The following is a 23231-nucleotide window of genomic DNA, read 5'->3' as shown; positions in this document are numbered from 1 at the left end:
ATTATTTCGTTACTTTTTAGTGTACTGTTTTTTTGAGAATATTTTGTTTTGTTTTTAGTGCATTTTGTTTTGTTTTTAGTGTATTTTTTTAAAAACGATTCTAGTTGTTAGAAAATAACCAGAAAAAAAATTGACGCGAAAATATTCAACCAATGAGCTAAAAATAATACACATCAATCGTCATATTCCATTCATAACATACGCTCAGATGTCACTTCGACGTAAAACACAACAAAGTATCTCAAGGTCAAAAAGTCAAAAATCGATTCATTTTTATTATTCCTGGTACAAATAAGTGGTAATTAATAATTCTATTCATTAATTTTTTATTTTAAAGTTGGTTTTGATATCGTGTTTACAGTAAAATACTTCAACAGTGTATTTCTATATAAAATAACGTAAATGAACTGTGTATTGTCAACACAGCGACGCCATATTAGATAAGCCACTTGCTTCAACCAATAGTGTGCGTTTTAGAACTCAGCGAGGGAATTTGAAAAAAGACACTTTTTAATGATTAAATTTTGCCACTAAATCACATTATATTTTAAAAAAATCTTTGCAGGAATGTTTTTATAGTATTAAAGTATACTTAAAAAAAAGTTTGGTACAATTTGGCGTCATATGCATATTGCTTATTATCGAGACTATTCGCCGAAGACTTTTAAAATTATACTATCATTTACATGAGAAAAAACTTGACGGTGTTTGTACAGAGGTTGCAAAAATAATGATTTAAAACTGTCTCCAAATTCGTGTTTTCGAGCCTCTGGTGATTTTATGACAAAGGTTTGTTCCACAAAAATGGTTTAAGAAACAAAATTATAATTTATTTTATTCTTTTCGAGATATTTTAATAAATAATATAAATGCTATAGTTTAGATTAATGTTTGTTAGTTTGTACACTAAACGGCTGAACGGATTTGGATGAAATTTGGTATAGATGTAGAGGATAGTCTGGAAGAACATATAGGCTACTCATTTTTGTTTTTTTTTTTTGGATTCCACCTGTTCGGAAGGGGAAGGCTAAAGTAATTAGCAAACTAGCGTCCAAACGAAACAACTTTGGGTAGAGGTAAGTTGGGTCAAATCCTAAAGTTTTCGACCAAGGAATCTGGTCCAGTGTACGTCTTTACCTGATATACTGTACATTTTGTGCATATTTGTACGTCGAAACCCAGCCTAGGTCATCGGCTGGCGACCTTGCTTCTAACTTCTAAGATAATAATCTTGTCTGAGAGTAAGGTAGTAAATAAAAAGCCAAATAAAAGATACTTCAAATCTTTATTTTTTACAAAAATAAATTTATATTCTTATTTATATTATAGTGCGACATGTTTATCTGACCCGTTAAAGTTTCTGTTAGAATATTTAAAACCAAATAAGCTTGTCACACTAATATTAAATGCTTCCACAACCTAAGACTGCCACTCAAAGATTCACTAAACTAATCCTTAGTGTAGATTAAATAGAATCTCAGAGTGGCAGTAGGAAATGTAATTATGTATGAAACTAAGATTTAAAAATGCATTTTGATCAAATTGTTGTTAGGGTTCTGTTTCAGTTTGAGTTCGTTAATTGCCTTTTTTGTTAATTTGCTCAAAGGAATTTGAGTTCTTTCACTTTTTTTTAACCCTTAAATGCATTATTGTTGCCAAAAGTCTACAAACAAAAAGATAGTTTTTATTGAAGCCAAGATGTTTTTTTTTATTATTTTTCCCTTAATCTGTGACTCAAAACCTATAATGTAGTATTTATTTCATAATTAAATAAAAAAAATCATGTTTAAGGGTTAATTTTAATCAGTATTATGAAATACAATTGATACAAAAAAAAATCTAAAAAAAAAAATCGATTTTTTAAATTTTTATTTCTTGTAAAAGCAAATATTTGAATTACTATATGTTTATAATGTCTATAAATTAAAACATGTTAAAATAAATTAAGTTTTTTTTTAATTAATACAAAAAAAATCCTTAAAAAATAATGAGTAACAATAATCTTAATATCGATGATAATTTTAAAAAATGTTAAAAAATACAAATAAAAAATATGTGTTCGCAAATAAATAAAACTATTTGTAATTTTCTATATAAAAATGATTTTTTTTTGTCACATGATTTTTATATTGTTCAAAATCGAATAGTAAAAAAATATAACACTACCTTTAAAATTAATTAAAACATAAAAAATCCTATGTGAATTGTGTATGAAAATAGAATTATACAAAACAAAACTACAAACATTAAAACAATTACGTATAAAACAGACAAAAAAAAACATTATTTTTCAAGTTATTTTTCAAAACAAAAAAGAAGTAAGTCGCAAAAACTCATAATAGTTTATAAGAGTCATGGAAATATCAAAAGCATTAGAAAAATGAGGTCAATCTATAAAAAAATCGCATAAAAACTAAATTATCGCACGATTGTTTAGCCTCGCTTTGATTCCTATGAGCTTTGATACACACTACTCGATTACTTGTGCAACTAAACAGTTTACTGCGAAACCAACTATCGCACAACTGGTGTGCGATATTTTAGTCAAAGGTGTGCTCTAAAATAACAAAACTAAATATACAAAAAGCTTATATGTTGATTTTTTTTTAATAATTGTCGGCTCCAATGTAAATAATACTAAGACAAAAAATGTGATTTTTACGAAAAATCGTAAAAATCGCATTTTTTGTAAATTAAGTTTTTTTTAAAAATAAGCATTTTTAGTAAAAATAAGTAGTATAAAAATGATTATAAAAATACTGGATTTAATTAGGTTATAAATTAAGTCATTAAATCTAGATTTTAAATCTACATGTAAAAGGTACTGAGGAATTTAAAATCCAAAATATAGTGACGTTTAAGTTGGCACATGAGGGGTTTAGGTACTCTTTTTCTTGACGTGCCAACTATTCCGGCCACTATAATTTCTCCTTTACTTTGTTAAAATGAATGAAAGAGATACATATATGCATTAAAACAAGGTCATAGTAAAATATTACGTATACGAAATTAACTAAAAATGCAATAAAATGAAAATTTACTCGACAAGTCTTTGCAAATAAAAAAAAACACGACTAAAGTCAATTTTTTTGTTCTTGTAACAGAAAAATTATAATTATCGACATAGTATGAAAAACTTAACAAGAAAAAGAACATTATTATCTTTACTTGTTAAAAAAATATAAAAAAATCAACACAAGACAAGGCAAAAACCGACTGGGATCTTGTTATAATGACAATTTAGTTTTACTGCCCTTAAAAATAACTTAGCTACATTATTTCTGGTGGTTTTAAAGATTTTTTTTTATAACATAAGGAAGCAAAAGAGAATCACATGTGAATCCACCAAAATGGCGAAGCGACAACCCATAGACATCCGCAATTGCAGCGCTGCCTACCCTTTTTTAACGGAGACGCAGATAAAGAGGACATTTCCCCTTCCTATGCGTCTCCACCGTCAAATCCACGCTCCCTTCCCATCCTTTCCTCTTAATAAAAGTTTGGAAAGGGACTGAAATTAGTCCTCCGGCACACTCATTAGTACGCGGAATTGCTTCCACTTCACACTTGTCTGTGTGGTCGTGAGAGCCCTACAGTGAAGATGTTAAAGCGGGCTACCACTGTTAAAGTCTTGGAAATCCGCGGTATTCTAAGTAGTGTAAATACAAATTGCCTAGATTAAAAAAAAAACTCCTTCAAATACAAAAATAATAATAAAAGCTCTCGTACAAAATACCGATATTTTTTTCATACAAATATATTTAAAAAACCCTAGATTTGATTCTGATTTGATCCCTTGAGATTGTTACTGTTTATGTATTTAACTAGGGTTGTAACGGACGTTTTAACGGAAACGGATGCGGATACGGCCCTCCGTATCCGCATCCGTTTCCGTTAAAATGTTTCACCTTTGCGGAAGCGGAGGTCAATATTAATTTCGATTTATTAAAGAAACAAAAACTCAAACTACGTTAATACAAAATACAGATTGGTACTGTTAAGAACATTAGACTCCAAAAATCCAACAAAAAAGCGGGACCCATCTGCAAGCATTACCTTCCGAAAAAAAAAGAATGATCAAAATCGGTCCGCTAGCAGCGGATTTATGTAACACACATAAAAAACATACAGACGAATTGACCTCCTTTTGGGAAGTCGGTCAAAAATTAGTACCGTGGTATAGAATTGGCGCAACACTATTATCGGCATAAACGTCACATCCCTAGCTGACAGCTGTCAATGTCACTAGAAGTATGGATTTGGCGCGCATCTTAAGTCCTGACGAGAAGTGTTGCTCTGAGTTTAAAGCGACAGTAACAATAAATAAGTTATCTAAAAGTATATAATTACAAGATACAGTATATTATGTAAATATATAACAATTATAGTTATTTAATTTACGTATAAACGGTACCTAATCGCCCCACTCGCGTTAGACATTAACCTCCGTTATAACTCCGTAAAAAATAACGGAAGCGATGTTATTTCTTGCGGAATTTCCGCACTTACGGATGCGGAAACGGAAGCGTAGTTCCGTTACAACCCTAATTGAACGTAATGTTGATTAACAGATTTCTAAGTAGAGTAACTTTAGCATGTAGCTGAGATGCGTATGTTAAGATGGATGTGTGTGACAAGATTGGATAAAGTTAAGAATGTGTTAGAGGAAGTTTGAAAGTAGCGCCAATGGTGGAGAAATTGAGAAGCAAAAGGTTAGCGTGGTATGATATATATATATATATATGACATAAACCTGAAAGTGTTAAGATTGAATGATGGCTACAAAGGAAGAAGACCGAAGAAAGTATGGATTGTGTGAAAGAGGATATGCTTAAGAAAGGAGTGTATTCAGATATGGCTGATAGAGATGTATGGAAGAGCACATACTGTGCCGACCCTCCATAAGGGATAAGGGCAAGTGGATGATGAGTAACTTTATATCTGTTGTCTAAACATTGCTGTTATTTCTTCTACAGTCTTATTCTTTGTTTCAGGCACTTTACATTTTATAAATAACAAAAACAGGAATTGCAGGATTGCGAATATTATGAATGTATTCATACCGAGCACCAACTGGAACAAAAAATAGTTATTTTTTTATAATATAATGTGGCAAACGATCAAGCGGCCTGAATCCACAGAAATGGAAAGCGACTGCACATAAACATCCGCAATTGCAACGCTGCCTACCCTTCATTGACGGAGACGGACATAAAGAGGACATTTCCCCTTCCTATGCGTCTCCACAGTCAACTTTTCCTTCCCATCCTTTCCTTTTAAGAAAAGGGTGGAAAGGAAAAGGGTTTAAAATTAGGCCTCCGGCACACTGATCAGACGAAACGCTTGTTAATATTAAAAATGCGAAAGTTTGGATGTTTGTTAGTTTGTCCTAAACAGCTGAACGTATCTCGATGAAATTTGACATAATAGAGGGTAGTCTGGAAAAACATTGAAAAATATACTGGATAGTTTTTAATTTTGACAAAAATTAGACTAAGTAGCTTGTAGTTTATGGTCCGTTTCCCACATGAAGGATTTTTCCAATTAATTTACCCCTTAAGTTTAATGGCGTGAAAATATATAGCCTAAAGCGTGACGTAAGTGTAGGGCTTTTTATTAAAGAAAGAATTATTCAAAAATATGGTGTAATTGCTGACATCTTAGGCAACAAAGTGTGTGTTTACGCTTTATTATAATAGTATAGGTTACAAGGTTAGACTTGGTGCTAATATAGAAAAATCTAGTATTTCAAAGGTGTTAAGAAGGCTACAAAGGAAGAGGAAGACTGAAGAAAATATTGGTATGAAAGAGGATATGCTTAAGAAAGGAGTGTAGATATGGCTGATAGAGATGTATGGAAGAGTACATACTCTGTCTACCCTCTAAGGGATAAGGGCAAGTTGATATATACTTACTGATAACGGTAAGAAACTAAGTCCAACTATAAAGTTTGCTGTCCAATTGACAGTTACTGCTACAGAAGAGGCCGCGGGTCGAGCTGCTTGGTTGAATAATTCTGGAATTATTTATAAATGTGAAAGTTTAGATGGATGTTTGTTAGTTTGTAGCCTAAACTGCTGAACGGATTTCGATGAAATTTGGCACAGGTTTAGATAATAGTCTGGAACACATAGGCTATTTATCCCGGGAATAGTTAGTTCCCGTGGGATTAATTTAGTTTTGTAATGTTTACTCGATCATTCAACGGTTCAACATATCTTATTGAAATTTGTCATAGATATAAAACAAAGTGTGGAATACACATGGGATAAGCTTCATCCCGAGAAATGTCCGGTTCCCGGGATACGTAGCTATTTGTTATTTATATAGTTCGTATGTTGTCTATTACCACGCGGAAAGTCGCGGGCAACAGCTAGTGTATAAACACACAAGTTTGTATCGATTAAAACAATGAAATTTAACTTGATTTATAAAGTTTACTGATCTTTTAAAAATTAAAATCAAAACAACGATATTGTGACTTAGAATAGTGTACATAGGAGCCAATAATATAACTAAAGCAGCTGCATATTTGACTAGCTTTTCCTTGCGATTTCGTCTCAATAAATTAAAAAATAGCCTATATTACTTATTGACAAAGTATCTTATTAGTAAAAGAATTTTTGAAATAGACCCAGTATTTGAGTTATTTCAATAAAAAATACAAAGAGATAATAAATATGCAAACCTTAAAAATGTGACTTACAGCAGTTTACATAGGAGCCAATAATCTATACTAATATTATAAAGAGGAAAGATTTTTGTATGTATTGAAATAACTTAAAAACTGGGTCGATTTTAAAAATTCTTTCAACTTTAGAAAGGTAATTTATCTGTAAGTAACATAGGCTATATTATTCTAGTTTCACGCGAAGTCGCGAGCAATAGCTAGTATTTAAGAAAATATACCTTTTAATAACTTACCCGTGACAAGGAACCATGGAATGGAACCCGGACCTACAGCAAATGTCACCACAAACAAGATAACAAGCGCAATGCAGAGATATGACACCCACATATGTTCTGTCTGGAAAGTATACAAGAAAAAAAATCAAACAAAAAAATGAGACCCATTTGCAAGCATTACCTTTCGGATAAAAAAAGAATTATCAAAATCGGTCCACTAGCGGCGGAGTTATGTAACACACATAAAAAAACATACAGACGAATTGAGTACCTCCTTCTTTTGGGAAGTCGGTCGAAAATATACAAAAATGTTACACACGACTCTGTCTGTATAGAATAATTAACAAAAACATCCTATCTTCCAGACTCTACATTAACCAATAGGGAATATGCATTTTTTTTTTGTAAACGATTCTACTTTTTAAAAAATAACCAGAAAAAAATTTGACGCGAAAATATTCAACCTATGAGCTAAAAATAATAAAATAAAATTGCGACCATTTTCGAGCGACTAAAACGGGATCGAAGTTGTCATGAGACAATTGACGTCAAACGTCTTATTCCATTCATAACATACGCTCAGATGTCACTTCGACGTAAAACACAACAAAGTATCTCAAGGTCAAAAAGTCAAAAATCGATTCATTTTATTATTCCTGGTACAAATAAGTGGTAATTAATAAATCTATTCATTAATTTTTTATTTTAAAGTTGGTTTTGATATCGTGTTTACAGTAAAATACTTCAAGAGTGTATTTCTATATAAACTAACGTAAATGAACTGTGTATTGTCAACACAGCGACGCCATATTAGATAAGCCACTTGCTTCGAGCAATAGTGTGCGTTTTAGAACTTAGCGAGGGAATTTGAAAAAATACACTTTTTAATCATTCAATTTTGCCACTAAATCACATTACATTTAAAAAAAATATTTACAGGAATGTTTTTATAGTAATAAAGAATGCTTAAAATAAGTTTGGTCCAATTTCTCATATGTATATTGCCTATTATCGATACGTTCAATTTAAGATATCGTATTTATAATACAGTAGACCCTCAAAACTCAAACCTCGGTAACATAAAAATCTCTATAACTTCAAATAATATGTTCCCTTCCCACCAGAGCCCAAAACCTCTACAAAGACCCTTGATAACTTAAAACCTCTATAACTTAAAATATTTTGTGTTTCCCTTGAACTTTAACTTATCGAGGTTTTACTGTAGTATTTACGTATAATAAATTCCACGCTAACGAAGTTTGCGTTTAAAGTGTTTTCAATGTCATACTTACATATAACCCGGCGATACACAGTCCGACAGTGCAGACTATCATGCCAGTGAAGCCAGTGAGCAGCAACGTTTTGCGGCCAGCGACCTCCACCAGCACTAGACTGATCACTGTCATCACCACATTCATCGCTCCCATACCTGAAGCGCGATTGAGTTCATTTTGATATGTCACCTTAGTTAGTGGAACTAAAAGATGGGACAGATGAAACTTTATTCACATCTGTCCCCACGCGGGGACTGTGATTGAGTTAATTTTGATATTTCACCTTATTACTGATATTGGAACTAAAAGGTGGGACTGATGAAAATCTTTGTTCTCATTGTCCACTCGAGGGGACAGAGAGGGGCGACGGGAATAATCCTGTGTTACTTATCTAAAGTCGTGTACTGTGATTGAGTTAAGTTTGATCTATCACTTTATTGGTGATAGTGAAACTAAAAGGTGGGACAGATGAAACTTTTTATTCGCATCTGTCCCCACGCGGTGACAGTGCAGGGTGACTGGAATAACTGTGTTACTTATCTAAAGTAATATACTGTGTTTGAGTTAAGTTTGATCTACCACTTTATTGGTGATAGTGAAACTAAAAGGTGGGACGGATAAAACGTTTTATTCTCATCTGTCCCCACGTGGGACAGTGCTGGGTGACGGGAATAACCCTGTGTTACTTATCTAAATTCGTGTACTGTGGTTGAGTTAATTTTGAACTGTCATCTTATTGGTGTCAGTGAAACTAAAAGGTGGGACAGATGAAAATTTTATTCTCATCTGTCCCCACGTGAGGACAGAGCGGGGAGACGGGAATAATCCTGTGTCACTTACCTAAAGTCGCGTACTGTGATTGAGTTTCGTTGAGTTTAGCTTTCTTGAAGATATCAGTAGAGAAGAATATAACAGCGTTGATTCCTGAGAATTGTTGGGCGATCATCACAACAATAGCTATGGTCAGCGGCTGACGGAGTTGTCTATTACTGACCAGTTCGCGGAAAGTCACTTTCTTACTGATTTTGTTCTTTTCTGCTTCCTGCAATAAAAATATAATAATAAAAACAATATATATTGTTAAGAAGAAAATTAGTACCGCGCTGCAGAAATTGGCGCAACACTAGAATATTGGCATAAACGTCACATCTCTAACTGACAGCTGTCAATGTCATCAGAAGGATTGGAATATTGGCGCGCATTCCTGACAAGTGACGAGATCTCTAGTGCAGTAGTAAAATTAATATCGCTAGTTACAAATATGTAAGTATATTAATTGTTTAATAATCAGTAGACTAATAAAAAAGGGAAATCTACCTGATGCATTTCTTCCATCTCCCCGTGAACAGCGACATCTCCTCTTAACCAATTCAAAGCTGAAAATATAATGAAAAATCCTTATATCGTTTGCCCGCGATATTTCAACGCAGAATGAAGAAAAATATCACTAATTTTATAAATGCGAAAGTTTTGATGGATGGATGGATGTTGAACGGATCTCGGTGATTGTCATACATGTAGAGGACAGTTTGGAACACATAGAATACTTATACTTATTTTTTAATTCGGCGCGGACGAAGCCGCGGGCGCAAGCTAGTTTTTTTATATTATAAGGTGGCAAACGAGCAAGCGGCCACCTTAATCCACAGAAATGAAATTGCAGATGCGCTGCCTACCCTTCATTGACGGAGACGCACATAAAGAGGACATTTTCCCTTCCTATGCGCCTTCACCGTCTAATCCACGTTCCCTTCCCTTTCCTCTTAAGAAAAGGGTGGAAAGGAAAAGGGACTAAAATTAGGCCTCCGGCACCACACTCATCAGTACACGGAATTGCTTCCACTTCCCGCCTGTCTGTGTGGTCGTGGTATTGCTGAAGGCGCTACAGTGTGAACATGTTAAAGCGGGCACTAACACTTTTAAACTGTAGTTATATATAAGTATTTTAAATCCTAGCACAAACACAAGTATATAGTAAATAAACCTACCTCTTTGCGCATGTAATTCCTGTCCTTTATTCAGTAACAAATATTTAGGTGATTCAGGACACAAAGGTAAAGTGAGGCATTGTATGACCGCGGGAATAGCGGTCACGGCTAGCAGCCAGGGCCAGCCCCAGTCTGTACCTAGGACTGCTTCTAGACCTAGTACTTGTGATAATAGGATAGTGATCGTAATCACTAACTGATAAACTGTACCGATCTGTGAATAATAAATCGAAATTGTACTGCAAAGTACAATTGGGGTAATTGTTGGTGTTCCACCTCAAAACGTTTGAACATTGTAAAACGAGACATGGAACAAAAACAACGGGCCTATTCCCAACCGTGACACCGCTCTGTCCCCACATGGGGACAGATGAGAATAAAAAGCTTCATCCGTCCTGCCTTTTGCGACGAGGGGATGGTTGGAACTTATTTTATTTCATAATCATCATTTCGTTTCATCTGTCACCTTATTGGTGATAGTGTGACTAAAAGGTGGGACGGATGAAACTTTTTATTCTCAAGTGGGGTCCAAGCGGGGTGACGGTTGGGAATAATCCAAACAACGCAGTTTATAACAGCGTGCGCACAGCTGAAACTAAACTATCGGACAACAGTTTTGTCGCTTTGATTCCTACGAGCTTGTACAAGTAAGCAGTTCAATTGGCGTAACAATCTATTGACCTTTGACTAAACTATCGAACGACTGTTTAGTTTCGCTATGATTCCTAGCTATGAAGGTACACTACTCGATATTTAGTTGTGCAACTAAATAGTTGAATTGCGAAACAATCGACGATCGTACAACAGTTGTGTCAGTTTAGTCAAATGTGCGTATAGTTTCAAAGTGGAACACCGACAAATTCTCTGACTGTACGTGTTGTTAAACATTTTTAAGATTTAATTATTTCCATATCTATATTTATACTATTATAATAAAGCGTAAACAAACACTTCTTTGTTACCTAAGATGTCAGCAATTACACCATGTTTTTTAATAATTCTTTTTTTAATAAAAAGCCATACACTTACGTCACGCTTTAGGCTATGTATTTTAATGCCATTAAACTTAGGGGGTAAATATTTTGGATAAAAACTCTAATGTGGGAAAGAGACCATAAGTTGCTGCCAACATCAAGGAACAATATTGCCATGATTTGTCATTTTGACATTTGCAATTGAATTTGACAAATGTAAACAAAACAGTAAAATTTTCATAATTTCATGCGGATGAAGTCGCATGGGAACAGCTAGTTAATTAAAATTTACAAGAATTTAGTACTAATTTACTTAAATATGACATTTTTATTACATAAATAGGACGTTAAATCGTTAATTTTTTTATTAAAATGGGCATATATAATCTAATAAATATATATATATTCTTACCGAGCCACGCATAGAAACTGGTGAAATTTCTGCTAAATATAACGGAGCTAATCCAGCGTTCAAACCATTGTTGATTCCAATCAGTAACCTGGAAATAGAAGATATTAGTAACGCCTTATACGATAGATGGCGTTGTAACAAATTTTTTTTTTTTAATTTTTTCAGATAATTAAAATTTTAATAGTTTGTAAATCTTATAAGTTCATAGAAATAGTGTATTCTAAACTGAATCTCGATGATTTTCATACATGAGGATAATCTGGAACACATAGACTACTTCCATTTTTTTAATCCCACGCAGAGCAGGGCAAAAGCTATTTAAATTATGTAAGCCAATTTCAATATCCCGAGAGAAGCTGACTGTACTTATAATTCAATTTAAATTGACAACATAATATTTTTTTTTTTAAATCTATATTGTCATAAAAAGCCTTTTAAGGCAAGTCACTTGACCCAAATTAATATAATCTTAACAATATAAATGTGAAAGTAACAAACTTGAGAATGTAACTTATATTGGCTTACGAAATAAGTTACAAATAAGCGATAGTCATTGAAATTACTACATAAGTTATATCTGCGTTAAGAAACCAAGTTTTGTAACAAACTATTGAAACGTCCAAAACGTAGTACAAATTAAAAGTAGTGTATATTTTGAAACGTTACTTATATATGGTATACTAGCTGTTCCCGTGCGACTTCATCCGCATGTAATTATAAAAAAAAATTACATTTGTCAAATCCTCAGTTGCAATAACCTTGCTTTCTTAATGTTGGCAGCCTGTAGTTTATTGTCCCTTTCCCACATTAGGGTGTTTATCCAAAATATTTACCCCCTAAGTTTAATGGCGTGAAAATATATATCGTAAAACGTGACGTAAGGGCTTTTTATTAAAAAAAGAGTTACTCAAAAATGTGCTGTAATTGCTGACATCTTAGGCAACAAAGAAGTGTGCGTTTACGCTTTATTATAATAGTATAGATACTAGCTTTCGCCCGCGGTTTCTGTGCATTAAAAAATAAAACTATATTTGTTGAAGTCTATCTAAAAAAAAAAAAAACAATTATCCTCTACATGTATGGCAATCATCGAAATCCGTTCAGCATTTAAGAATACAAACTAACAAACATCCATTTACTGGCTGTATTCCCTGTCCCACCACTGGGTGATAGAGGCTCAGATAGCTTATGACGTCACTGTCAGATAAGGGAACAAAATAGGATATTTTACACGTGGGATAGTTATCAGACAATTTACCAATTAATATTCAATACTATAGAAGTATTCAATTTTAAAAATATACGAGTATCTCAACATACCTGCCTATTATGAGAAGTTCAGCTGAATTGGCGACCTTGGAACAACCTTGGAACGCCGCTCCGAGGAATACAAAAACATTATTCAGTAATAAACCACCTTTTCTACCGAATCTGGAACATAATTAGTAATAATGATCGAACTTTCGGTTTCGGTAGTTCTAAAAAATCTAGTTTCGGTTCTGTCCAAAAGCCGAAACTTTCGGTCCTGTCGAAACTTATGTTACAACGTCACTGGTTGGTTTCAATTGAAAGTGTTTATTTACGATATTAGAAACTTTTTAAAATCGACCCATTAGTTTTTGAGTTATTTCAATACATACAAAAATACAAATCTTTCCTCTTCATGATATTAGTATAAAAGTATAGATAATTTATTATAATAATTTATATATTAATTTAATTCGACAGTAGTAGTGCCCGCTTAGCACTGCAGGGCCGGCACGCCCCCAGTAATACCACGACCACACAGAAGACAGGCGTGAAATGGAAGCTATTCCGTGTTTCGTCTGATGAGTGTGGTGCCGGAGGCCTAATTTAAGTCCCTTTCTCTTTACCACCCTTTTCTTATAAGGAGAGGTTGAAAAGGGGAAGTGGATTTGACGGTGGAGGAGATGCATGGGAAGGGGAAATATCGTCTTTATGTGCCTCTCCTCCTCCGTCGTATAAGGGTAGGCAACGCATCTGTAATTGCGGATGTCTATGGGCAGTCACTTCGCCATTTTGGCGGATTCATGTGGCCGTTTGCTCGTTTGCCACCTTATGTTATAAAAAAAATAGTATAGAAGAGTAAGTAAGTAATAGTAGATATAAATAAACTAACCTGTCAGCTATAAAGCCTGTCAATATGCCACCTATCATGCCACCCACGCAATATATGGAGACTGTCACCGACCATATGGTTGTCACTTTGGGGTCATCGTCAGCGTCAATCGTGATATTGGTGCCTGTTAAGGCTTCTCTTTGCAACCATTTTGACATAACCTGAAATTGAACGGTAAAAAGAATTAGGCTAGTGTTTAGTGTTTTCCGTCTCCCCAGAGATTCATAAAATAGAGAGAAGGCATTTGACTTCTCTTGAAAAATTCACATATAACGCCATCTATTGGTCATTATCTCCCCTGCCTTATTCTATTCCCGTAAGGGCGCAACGGGTTTTCGTCCTCCAAATAACTCTATCATGCGTCAGTCACTCCCTTCTTGATCATGTCATCTTTCACGCATTCCATCCACCTCTTTCTGTCTACCTCTACCGGTGTACCACACTCAGAACTAAACTCCTTCTTGTTACATGCGATTCATGCCTTCTCATAACGCCATCTATTGATACATCCTCAAAACCAAATATCACTGTAATCATACTTCATACTAATATTATAAATGTGAAAGTTTAGATGGATGTTTATTAGAGTTTGTAGCCTAAACTGCTGAACGGATTTCGATGAAATTTGGTACAGATGTAGAGGATAGTCTGGAAAAACACATGGACTATTCACTTTAGTTTTTTTTTAATTCCACGCAGACAGAATCGCGGGCGATAGCTAGTTATTTGTATTTAAATTAATTACCATTAAATGTTATTAAATTATTTTGTTTGTTTTGTTTGTTGAAGTTTTCAAGACTGATTGCAAATAATAATAAATTTGTAACACGTTTTATTACATGTAAATGTACTAAAGTTGACTGATATAGTACCTTTCAGAGAAAGTACCGGTGGAAAAATCACTGTCTCGTCTATGCTTTTTCAAATGTCTTTAGTCTCCCCTTTTATAGGGGAGGGGTAAAACAAAGTTGTGTGTGTTCGCAAATCTGTGATGCCCTTAGGTCTAGCCGTGGGCGTTCGCTATTACTCGCCCTACCTTAAGAACTATCACACAACTGTCGATTGTTTCACAGCCTTCTACTGTTTATGGACAACTAAAAATCGAGTAGTCTGTCTATTTCTCATAAATCAAAGCGTGACTAAACAGTTGTGAGGTAGTTCTAGGGTGTGCTCCGAGCCCTTCAGTGGATAGGAACTTACCGCTTGTGGTGCATTGATGACTCCAGTGTTATACCCATGTTGGAAAGCAGACCAGCACGCTGATGATAAGATTGCGAACGCGAGCCGCACATTCATACCCTGAGGAACAAACAATAACTAACTATAATACTAATATTATAAATGCGAAAGTTTAGATGGATGTTTGTTAGTTTGTAGCCTAAACTGCTGAACGGATTTCGATGAAATTTGGTATAGATGTAGAGGATAGTCTGGAAGAACACATAGGCTACTACATAGTTCCCGTGGGATTCGTAGCTTTTTGTTGTTTATATAGTTCATATGTTTTCTAATACCACGCGGACGAAGTTGCAACAGCTAATTTGGTATAGATGTAGAGGATAGTCTGGTATAACAAAGGCTACTCACTTTTGTTTTTTAATTCCACGTGGACGGAGTCGTGGCGCAAGCTACTACTAATATAATCGTAACTCACTACTTAGTTATGAAGGGTGTCAATCATATGTTTGAATAATTCTTTCTTTAATAAAAAAACCCTACACTTACGACACGCTTTAGGCTATATATTTCCACGGTATTAAACTTAGGGGTTGGAATTGAAAAAACCCGTCATTTGGGAAAGGAACAACTACAATGCTGCCAATAGCAGCAAAGCAGCCTTTTTATATCATGCGGATAAAGCTGCATGAGAACACCGAGTCTATACTAATATTATAAAGATTTGTATTTTTGTATGTATTGAAATAACTCAAAAACTACTGGGCCGATTTCAAAAATTCTTTCACCATTAAAAAGCTACGTTATTACTGAGTAGATAGGCTATATTTTTTTGTTATGTTTTAATTTTACGTAGGCGAAAATATCATAAAGTGTCAAACGAAACTTTACAGTGGTAGAGCCCGCTTTAACATCTTCGCACGAATGGGCCGGCTCGCCCCAGCAATACCACGACCACAAAGAAAACAGGCGTGAAGTGGAAGCAATTCCGCGTTTCGTTTGACGAGTGTGGTGCCGGAGGCCTAATTTTAGTCCCTTTCCACCCTTTTATTAAGAGGAAAGGATGGGAAAGAAAAGTGGGATTGACGATGGAGGAGACGCATGTCTTCGTTATGTGCGTCTCCCCCACCATTAATGAAGGGTAGGCAACGCATCTGCAATTGCGGATGTCTATGGGCAGCGGTCGCTTTCCATTTCGGTGGATTGATGTGGCCGCTTGCTCGTTTGCCACCTTATATTATGAAAAAATATATATAAAAAAAAAGAGCAAGCGGTCACCTGAATTCACTAAAGTCGAAGCGACCACTAATCATTCGCATTTATGATGCGTTTCCTGCCTAAAAACGCAGACATTTGACTAAATTATCGCACAACTGGTAACCCACGCTTTGATTCCTATGAGTTTACTACCACTATTCGATTTTTAGTTGGATGACTAAACAGATTTATTACATTATAAGGTGGCAAACGAGTAAGCAGCCACCTGAATCCGAAGATGGCGAAGCGACTGCCCATAGACATCCGCAATTGCAGCGTTGCCTAATCTTAATTGACGGAGACGTACATATAGGATACTAGCTGTCGACCGCGACTCCGTTCGCGCGTAATTTAAAAAAAAAACTTAAGCAAGTACCCTATGTGTTCTTCCAGACTATCCTCTACATCTATGCCAAATTTTATCAAGATTATTTTATCAAGATACAAACCAGAAAAAACATCCATCCATTTATCTAAACTTTCGCATTTATAATATTAGTAAGTAAGATTTCTCCAATCAATGCGTCTCCTACATCAAATCCACGTGTCCATTTCATCCTATTCTTATGAGGAAAAGGGTGGGAAGGACAAGGAACTAAAGTTGGGCCTCCGACAGTTATGCAATTGATTAGTCAAAGGTGTAAATAATCTTAAAGATCAACTAGTCATAGGTTCCGAGTGAATAAAACAGGTTCTATCGAATGACGTCGAGGTCATTGCCACTGTAAGCACTCGGTCAACAGATAGGTTTTTTCGTATTGAAATGGTTACGTGTTTCGTTACCGAACGTTTTTTAATTCAGTCATTTTGTAAACGGACTAGATGATAATTGTCGAATGCATCATATTATAATATATACTATTATAATAAAACGTAAACACACACTTCTTTGTTGCACAAGATGTCAGCAATTACACCATATTTTTGATTAATTATTTCTTTAATAAAAAGTCCTACACTTACGTCACGCTTTAGGCTATATATTTTCACGCTATTAAACTTAGGGGGTATATGTTTGAAACCGTAATGTGGGAAGGAGACCATAAATTGCTGCCAACATCAAGGAAGCAAGATTGCCAAGGTATGTCATGTCAGGTCATTTTGACTTTTGCAATTGATAATTTGACAAATGTAAACAACGAAATAAAATTTTCATAATTTCATGCGGATGAAGCCGCACGGGAACAGCTAGTACTAACATAAATGCAAAAGTTTATATGAACGTTTGTTAAGTATCTCTAAAACGACTTAATGGTCAGGGTGAAATTTTAATTCTTTGCAGACAAAGTCAGACATAAGCTCTAGTATTTAATTTGTCTAAGACAATTATAATCTATCAATACCTAACTATAATAAAATTGAAGTGTCTGTAATACCAAAAGAAAAATTCCAGCTTTCGGGAAGATGATGTATCTGCGTTGCTAATATTTTTGTATGTCTGTCTGTCCGCAAGCCGCGATTGTTCCAAATAATCTCTGGAACTGTGATTTCGACCGAACTTTCACTGAAGGGTAGCGACACAGACGGACTATAAGCTCCTTTTTATCTTAATACAGCGTGGACGAAGTCGCGGACAACAGATATCTATACTATTATAATAAAGCGTAAACACACACTTCTTTGTTGCCTAAGATGTCGGCAATCACAGCATATTTTCGAATAACGCTTTTTTTAATAAAAAGCCCTACACTTACGTCACACTTTAGGCCATATATTTTCACGCCGTTAAACTTAAGGGTAAATATTTTGGATAAAAACCCTAATGTGGGAAAGAGACCATAAGTCGTTGCCAACATCAAGGAAGCAAGATTGCCAAGGTATGTCATGTCATGTCATTTTGACTTTTGCAATTGATAATTTGACAACAATTTTATGCGGATGAAGTCGTATGGGAACAGCTAGATAATTGCTAGTTACTTTTCAAACTGACAATATTCATTATTAAACGGTGACAATGTAATATCTTGTGTCAATGTTTTTCGATGAGTACTTTAATCATTCTTACGTAGAGTTTGTATTGACGTAAATTTTTACTGCAGTGGTTTTTTGTATACGGAAGTAGAGATAAAAACTATGCTAATGAGTATGTGTTACACGCGACTTCGCCCGCGTGATTTTAAAAAAATATAGCCTATGTTACTCAGTGATAACGTAGCTTTTTAATAGTGTATTTTCAATATCGACCCTGTAGTATTTCAGTTATTTCAATACATACAAAGATGCAATCTTTCCTCTTAATAATCTTATTTCTTACTAATATTATAAATGCGAAAGTTTAGATGGATAGTTAGAGTTTGTAGCCTAAACGGCTGAACGGATTTCGATAAAATTTGGTATAGATGTAGGGGATAGTCTAGAAGAACACATAGGCTACTTTTTATCCCAGGAATAGTTACGGTTCCCGTGGGATTAATTAATTTAGTTTTTAATGTTTACTCGATCATTCTGCAACGGTTCAACATATCTTATAGAAATTTGGCACAGATATAAAAAAAAGTCTGGAGTACACATGGGATAAGGTTCATCTCCGAGAAATGTTCGGTTCCCGGGATACGTAGCTTTTTCTTATTTATATAATTCGTATGTTTTCTAATACCACGCGAACGTAGTCGCGGGCAACAGTATTAGTATAGATGTAAGACATGACATAATATTATATTTTAAGACAGTGATATAACCTCAAAGTTGTTAGCCTTGAATTTGAACGACATGGATATGTCAAAAGAACTTTTTTCCATATATGTATTTTATTCGACTGGTAACCACACCCGACTTCGCATACCTGCTGTTGTCCGCGACTTCACCAATAAGCTTTACATTTCATTTAGTAACAGCATCATCATCACCAGCTATACGTCCCCACTGAGGGGCACGGAGCCTACCCTAAGTTAGGGTGACTAGGCCATAGTCAACCACGCTGCATTGCGGGTTGACTTCACACATATCTTTGAATTTCTTCGCCAATATGTGCAGGTATCGCGATGTTTTCCTTCACTGTAAGAAAGTCTAATTATGTATTACCTAGCTGTTGCCCGCGACTTCGTCCGCGTCGTATTAGAAAACATACGAACTCTTTAAATAACAAAATGCTACGTATCCCTCGGGAACCAGACATTTCTCGGGGATGAACCTTACCCCATGTGTACTCCAGACTTTTTTTATATCAGTGCGATCGAGTAAACATTAAAAAACTAAATTAATGAATCCCGAGGGAACCGTAACTATTCCCGGGATAAAAAGTAGCCTATGTGTTCTTCCAGACTATGCTCTATATCTGTGCCAAATTTAATGGAGATCCGTTTAGCCGTTTAGGCTACAAACGCTAATAAACATCCATCCATCTAAACTTTCGCATTTATAATATTAGTAAGAAATAAGATAAAGTTTCGAAAAATCGAAGACCACATTGGTACAGCGGGATTCGAACACAAGACCTGTAGATTACAAGACAAGTGCTAAATGCATGTTTGTTAGAGTTTGTAGCTTAAGTCGCTGAACGGATCTCAATGAAATTTAGTATAGGTGTAAAATAAAATGGAAGAAAGGCTACTTCCGTTTGTTTTTTTAATTCGGCAGAAGGATTCGCGGGCGAAAACTAGTAATTAGTATAAAAAACAATAATTCGTTTTCAGTTGTTTAAGTAACTTAGTTTGTTTTCAGATAATTTTGAACATAAACAATATCAACCTTAAAATGTCAAGCGTAATCTATTTCATGTTATCGAAAAAACAATCTTTTTGTGTAAATATTTGTGCTATAACGTAAAAAAATCACATGCTTTTAGGTCATCATCAGAGGCATTACAACGGCCTGGGCCTGGGCCTGGTCCAGTAAATTCCTCCATATCGTCTTTTTTTTTTATAACATAAGGTGGCAAACGAGCAAGCGGCCACCTGAATCCACCGAAATGGAAAGCGACCGCTGCCCATAGACATTTGCAATTGCAGATGCGTTGCCTACCCATAATTGACGGAGGAGACGCACATTAAAAGGACATTTACCCTTCCTATGCGTCTCCTCCACCGTCAAATCCACTTTTCCTTCCCATCCTTTCTCTTAAGAAAAGGGTGGAAAGGGAAAGGGACTAAAATTAGGCCTCCGGCACCACACTCATCAGACGAAACGCGGAATTACTTCCACTTGACGCCTGTTTTCTGTGTGGTCGTGGTATTACACCGGGCGAGCCGGCCAATTTGTGCGAAGATGTTAAAGCGGGCTCTACCACTGGTCTATCTTGGGCTCTTTGTTTCCAGTCCTTAATGCCGACATTTTTAAGGTCTCTTTTGATTTTAAAAATGTCAGCATTCATGGCATCTTGCCATCTTAGTTTCGGTCAACGCGTGATCTACGTCCTAGTTGACTCTAATAGGCGCTTGGGCACTCTGCACTCTTTTCGGTGTCCAGGCAAAATATTACAAATTCGAAAGTTTAGATGGATGTTTGTTAGTGTTTGTAGCTTAAACTCCTGAAAGAATCTGTATGAAATTTAGCATAAATGTAGTGTAGGGGATAATCTGGAAGAACACAAGATACTTTGTTTTTATTCTACGCTGACGATGTCGAGGACGAAAGTAAGTCTATACTAATATTATAAAGAGGAATGATTTGTATTTTTTTATATATTGAAATAACTCAAAAACTATTGAAGCGATTTTAATAATTCTTTCACCATTAGAAAGGGAATTTATCTGTGAGTAACGATTTTTATTATTTTTTTAATTTCACGGTGACGCAGTCGCTAGTAACAGCTAGTATTACAATTAGACTCCAAAAATTAAACAAAAAAATGGGACCCACCTGCAATCATTACCTTTCGGATAAAAAAAGAATTATCCAAATCGGTCCACTAGCGGCGGAGTTATGCCGTAACACACATAAAAAAAATATATATATCGTCGAATTGAATACCTCCGTCTTTTGGGAAGTCGGTCAAAAAGGTGAATGGAAAGATTTTTATTGTTGTATGTATTGAAATAACTCGAAAACTACTGAACCGATTTTAATAATTCTTACACCATTGGAAAGGTAATTTATCTGTGAGTAGGATAGGCTTTATTTTTAGTTTTTTTTTTTTTAATTCCACTGTGCCGAAGTCGCAAGTAACAGCTAGTATTAGAGAAAGATGAGTGGAAAAAAATGGAATTAACTCAAAAACTACTGAACCGATTTTAATAATTCTTACGCCATTGGAAAGGTAATTTATCTGTGAGTAGCATAGGCTTCATTTTTTTTTAAATTCCACTGTGCCGAAGTCGCAAGTAACAGCTAGTATTAGAGAAAGATGAGTGGAAAAAAATGGAAATAACTCAAAAACTACTGAACCGATTTTTTTAATTCTCAGGAACGAAGTCACGAGCAACATAGTGTAGTTATAAAGTTAATTATCATAAAAATTATATCGATTATGGTCGGATATCGACATATAGATGACAAATAAAAATTATTCTTCACACGTTCGTCGGGACTAAGTTGATATGGTTTCTTAGTACGATATACGATACCGGTATTCGATGTCTTGACGCTTACTGAGAACAGATATCAGTCAAATGGAATAACTGGCACGCTTAACACGATTAAAATGGCTGATTTCTCTATGTCCTGCGGTACCAGGTGTATTACACCATGTATATCATACTAGCTGTTCCCTTGCGACTTCATCCACGTGTCAAATTATCAATTGCAAATGTCAAAATGACATGATGATGACAAACCATGGCAATCTTGCTTCGTTGATGTTGGCAACAACTTATGGTCTCTTTCCCACATTAGGTTTTTTATCCAAAATTTACCCCCTAATTAAAATATATAGCCTAAAGCGTGACGTAAGTGTAGGGCTTTTTATTAAAAAAAAGAGTTATTCAAAAACATGCTGTAATTGCTGACAACTTAGGCAACAAAGAAGTGTGTTTACGCTTTATTATAATAGTATAGATATAATAGACAAGTTCAGATTAGCTGTTACTTCCAACTTCGTCCCCGTGAAATTAAAAAAACACAAGTGAGTAGCCTATCCAGACTATCCTCTACATCTATACCAAATTTCATTGAAATCCGTTCAGCAGTTTAGCCTACAAACTCTAACAAACATCCATCCAAACTTTCGAATTTTTATACTAGCATGCGACTCCGACCGTGTCAAATTAAGAAAAAAAACAAGTAGCCTATATGTTCTTCCAGACTATCTTCTACATCTATACCAAAATTCATTGAAATCCGTTCAGCCTTTTAGACTACAAACTCTAACAAACATCCATCCAAACTTTCGCATTTTTATACGAGTACTAGCCTGCGACTCCGAGCGTGTCAAATTAAAAAAAACAAGTAGCCTTACGTTCTTCCAGACTATCCTCTACATCAATGTGAGACATCGAGATACGTTCAGTTTGGGATCCAAACTCTAACATACATCTAAACTTTTGCATTTATATTATTAAGAGCTGTTGCCCGCGACTTCGTCCGCGTGGTATTAGAAAACAAACGAACTATATGAATTACAAAAAGCTACGTATCCCTCGGGAAGCGGACATTTCTCTGGGATGAAGTTTATCTTATGTGTACTCCAGACTCTGTTTTATATCTGTGCCAAATTTCAATAAGATATGTTGAATCGTTGCAGAATGATCGAATGAACATTAAAAAACTAAATTAATGAATTCCACGGGAACCGTAACTATTCCCGGGATAAAAAGTAGCCTGTGTGTTCTTCCAGACTATGCTCTATATCTGTGCCAAATTTCATGGAGATCCGTTCAGCCGTTTAGGCTACAAACGCTATTAAACATCCGTCCATCTAAACTTTCGCATTTATAATATTAGTAAGATAGTAAAGATAAAATGACACCTCCGATTTTAAACTCGTGACTGGAAAATCAATATATTAAATACAAACCCTCTAATAGATAATATAAATGTTCAGTCGATACACTTAACTTAAATATCCAGTAATAATAATAAGAAACTAGTTATAACCAGTAAAAGATGATCTTAACGGTTGATCGAAATGATTTTGACGGTTTTTGACCGACTTCCCAAAAGAAGGAGGTATTCAATTCGACGGTATATTTTTTTTTTTATTTTTTTTTTTATGTGTGTTACGGCATAACT

The 23231-nt window shown here is 35.0% G+C and overlaps 1 protein-coding gene across 1 annotated transcript in view; it reads right to left on the bottom strand.

Annotated features, from left to right (window-relative positions):
- Positions 1-4852: 4852 nt before the first annotated feature.
- Positions 4853-23231, bottom strand: part of LOC106102999 (solute carrier family 2, facilitated glucose transporter member 1-like) — a 24747-nt gene continuing 6368 nt past the window's right edge. The window contains exons 2-12 of the mRNA XM_013282627.1: positions 14895-14993; positions 13695-13855; positions 12875-12985; positions 11555-11642; positions 10169-10382; positions 9498-9556; positions 9021-9222; positions 8199-8335; positions 6925-7027; positions 5916-6016; positions 4853-5073 (exon numbers count right to left, since the gene is read on the bottom strand). Of these exons, the coding sequence (XP_013138081.1) occupies positions 4936-5073; positions 5916-6016; positions 6925-7027; positions 8199-8335; positions 9021-9222; positions 9498-9556; positions 10169-10382; positions 11555-11642; positions 12875-12985; positions 13695-13855; positions 14895-14993 (1413 nt within the window). The 3' untranslated portion in view covers positions 4853-4935. The remainder of the gene's footprint in view (positions 5074-5915; positions 6017-6924; positions 7028-8198; positions 8336-9020; positions 9223-9497; positions 9557-10168; positions 10383-11554; positions 11643-12874; positions 12986-13694; positions 13856-14894; positions 14994-23231) is intronic.

This window comes from Papilio polytes, unplaced genomic scaffold (genome assembly GCF_000836215.1).
Source record: "Papilio polytes unplaced genomic scaffold, Ppol_1.0 DF823879.1, whole genome shotgun sequence".
Classification (NCBI taxonomy): Eukaryota; Metazoa; Arthropoda; class Insecta; order Lepidoptera; family Papilionidae; genus Papilio; species Papilio polytes.
Note: the sequence above shows the minus strand (reverse complement) of the source record. Positions and strands in the feature narration are given on the sequence as shown.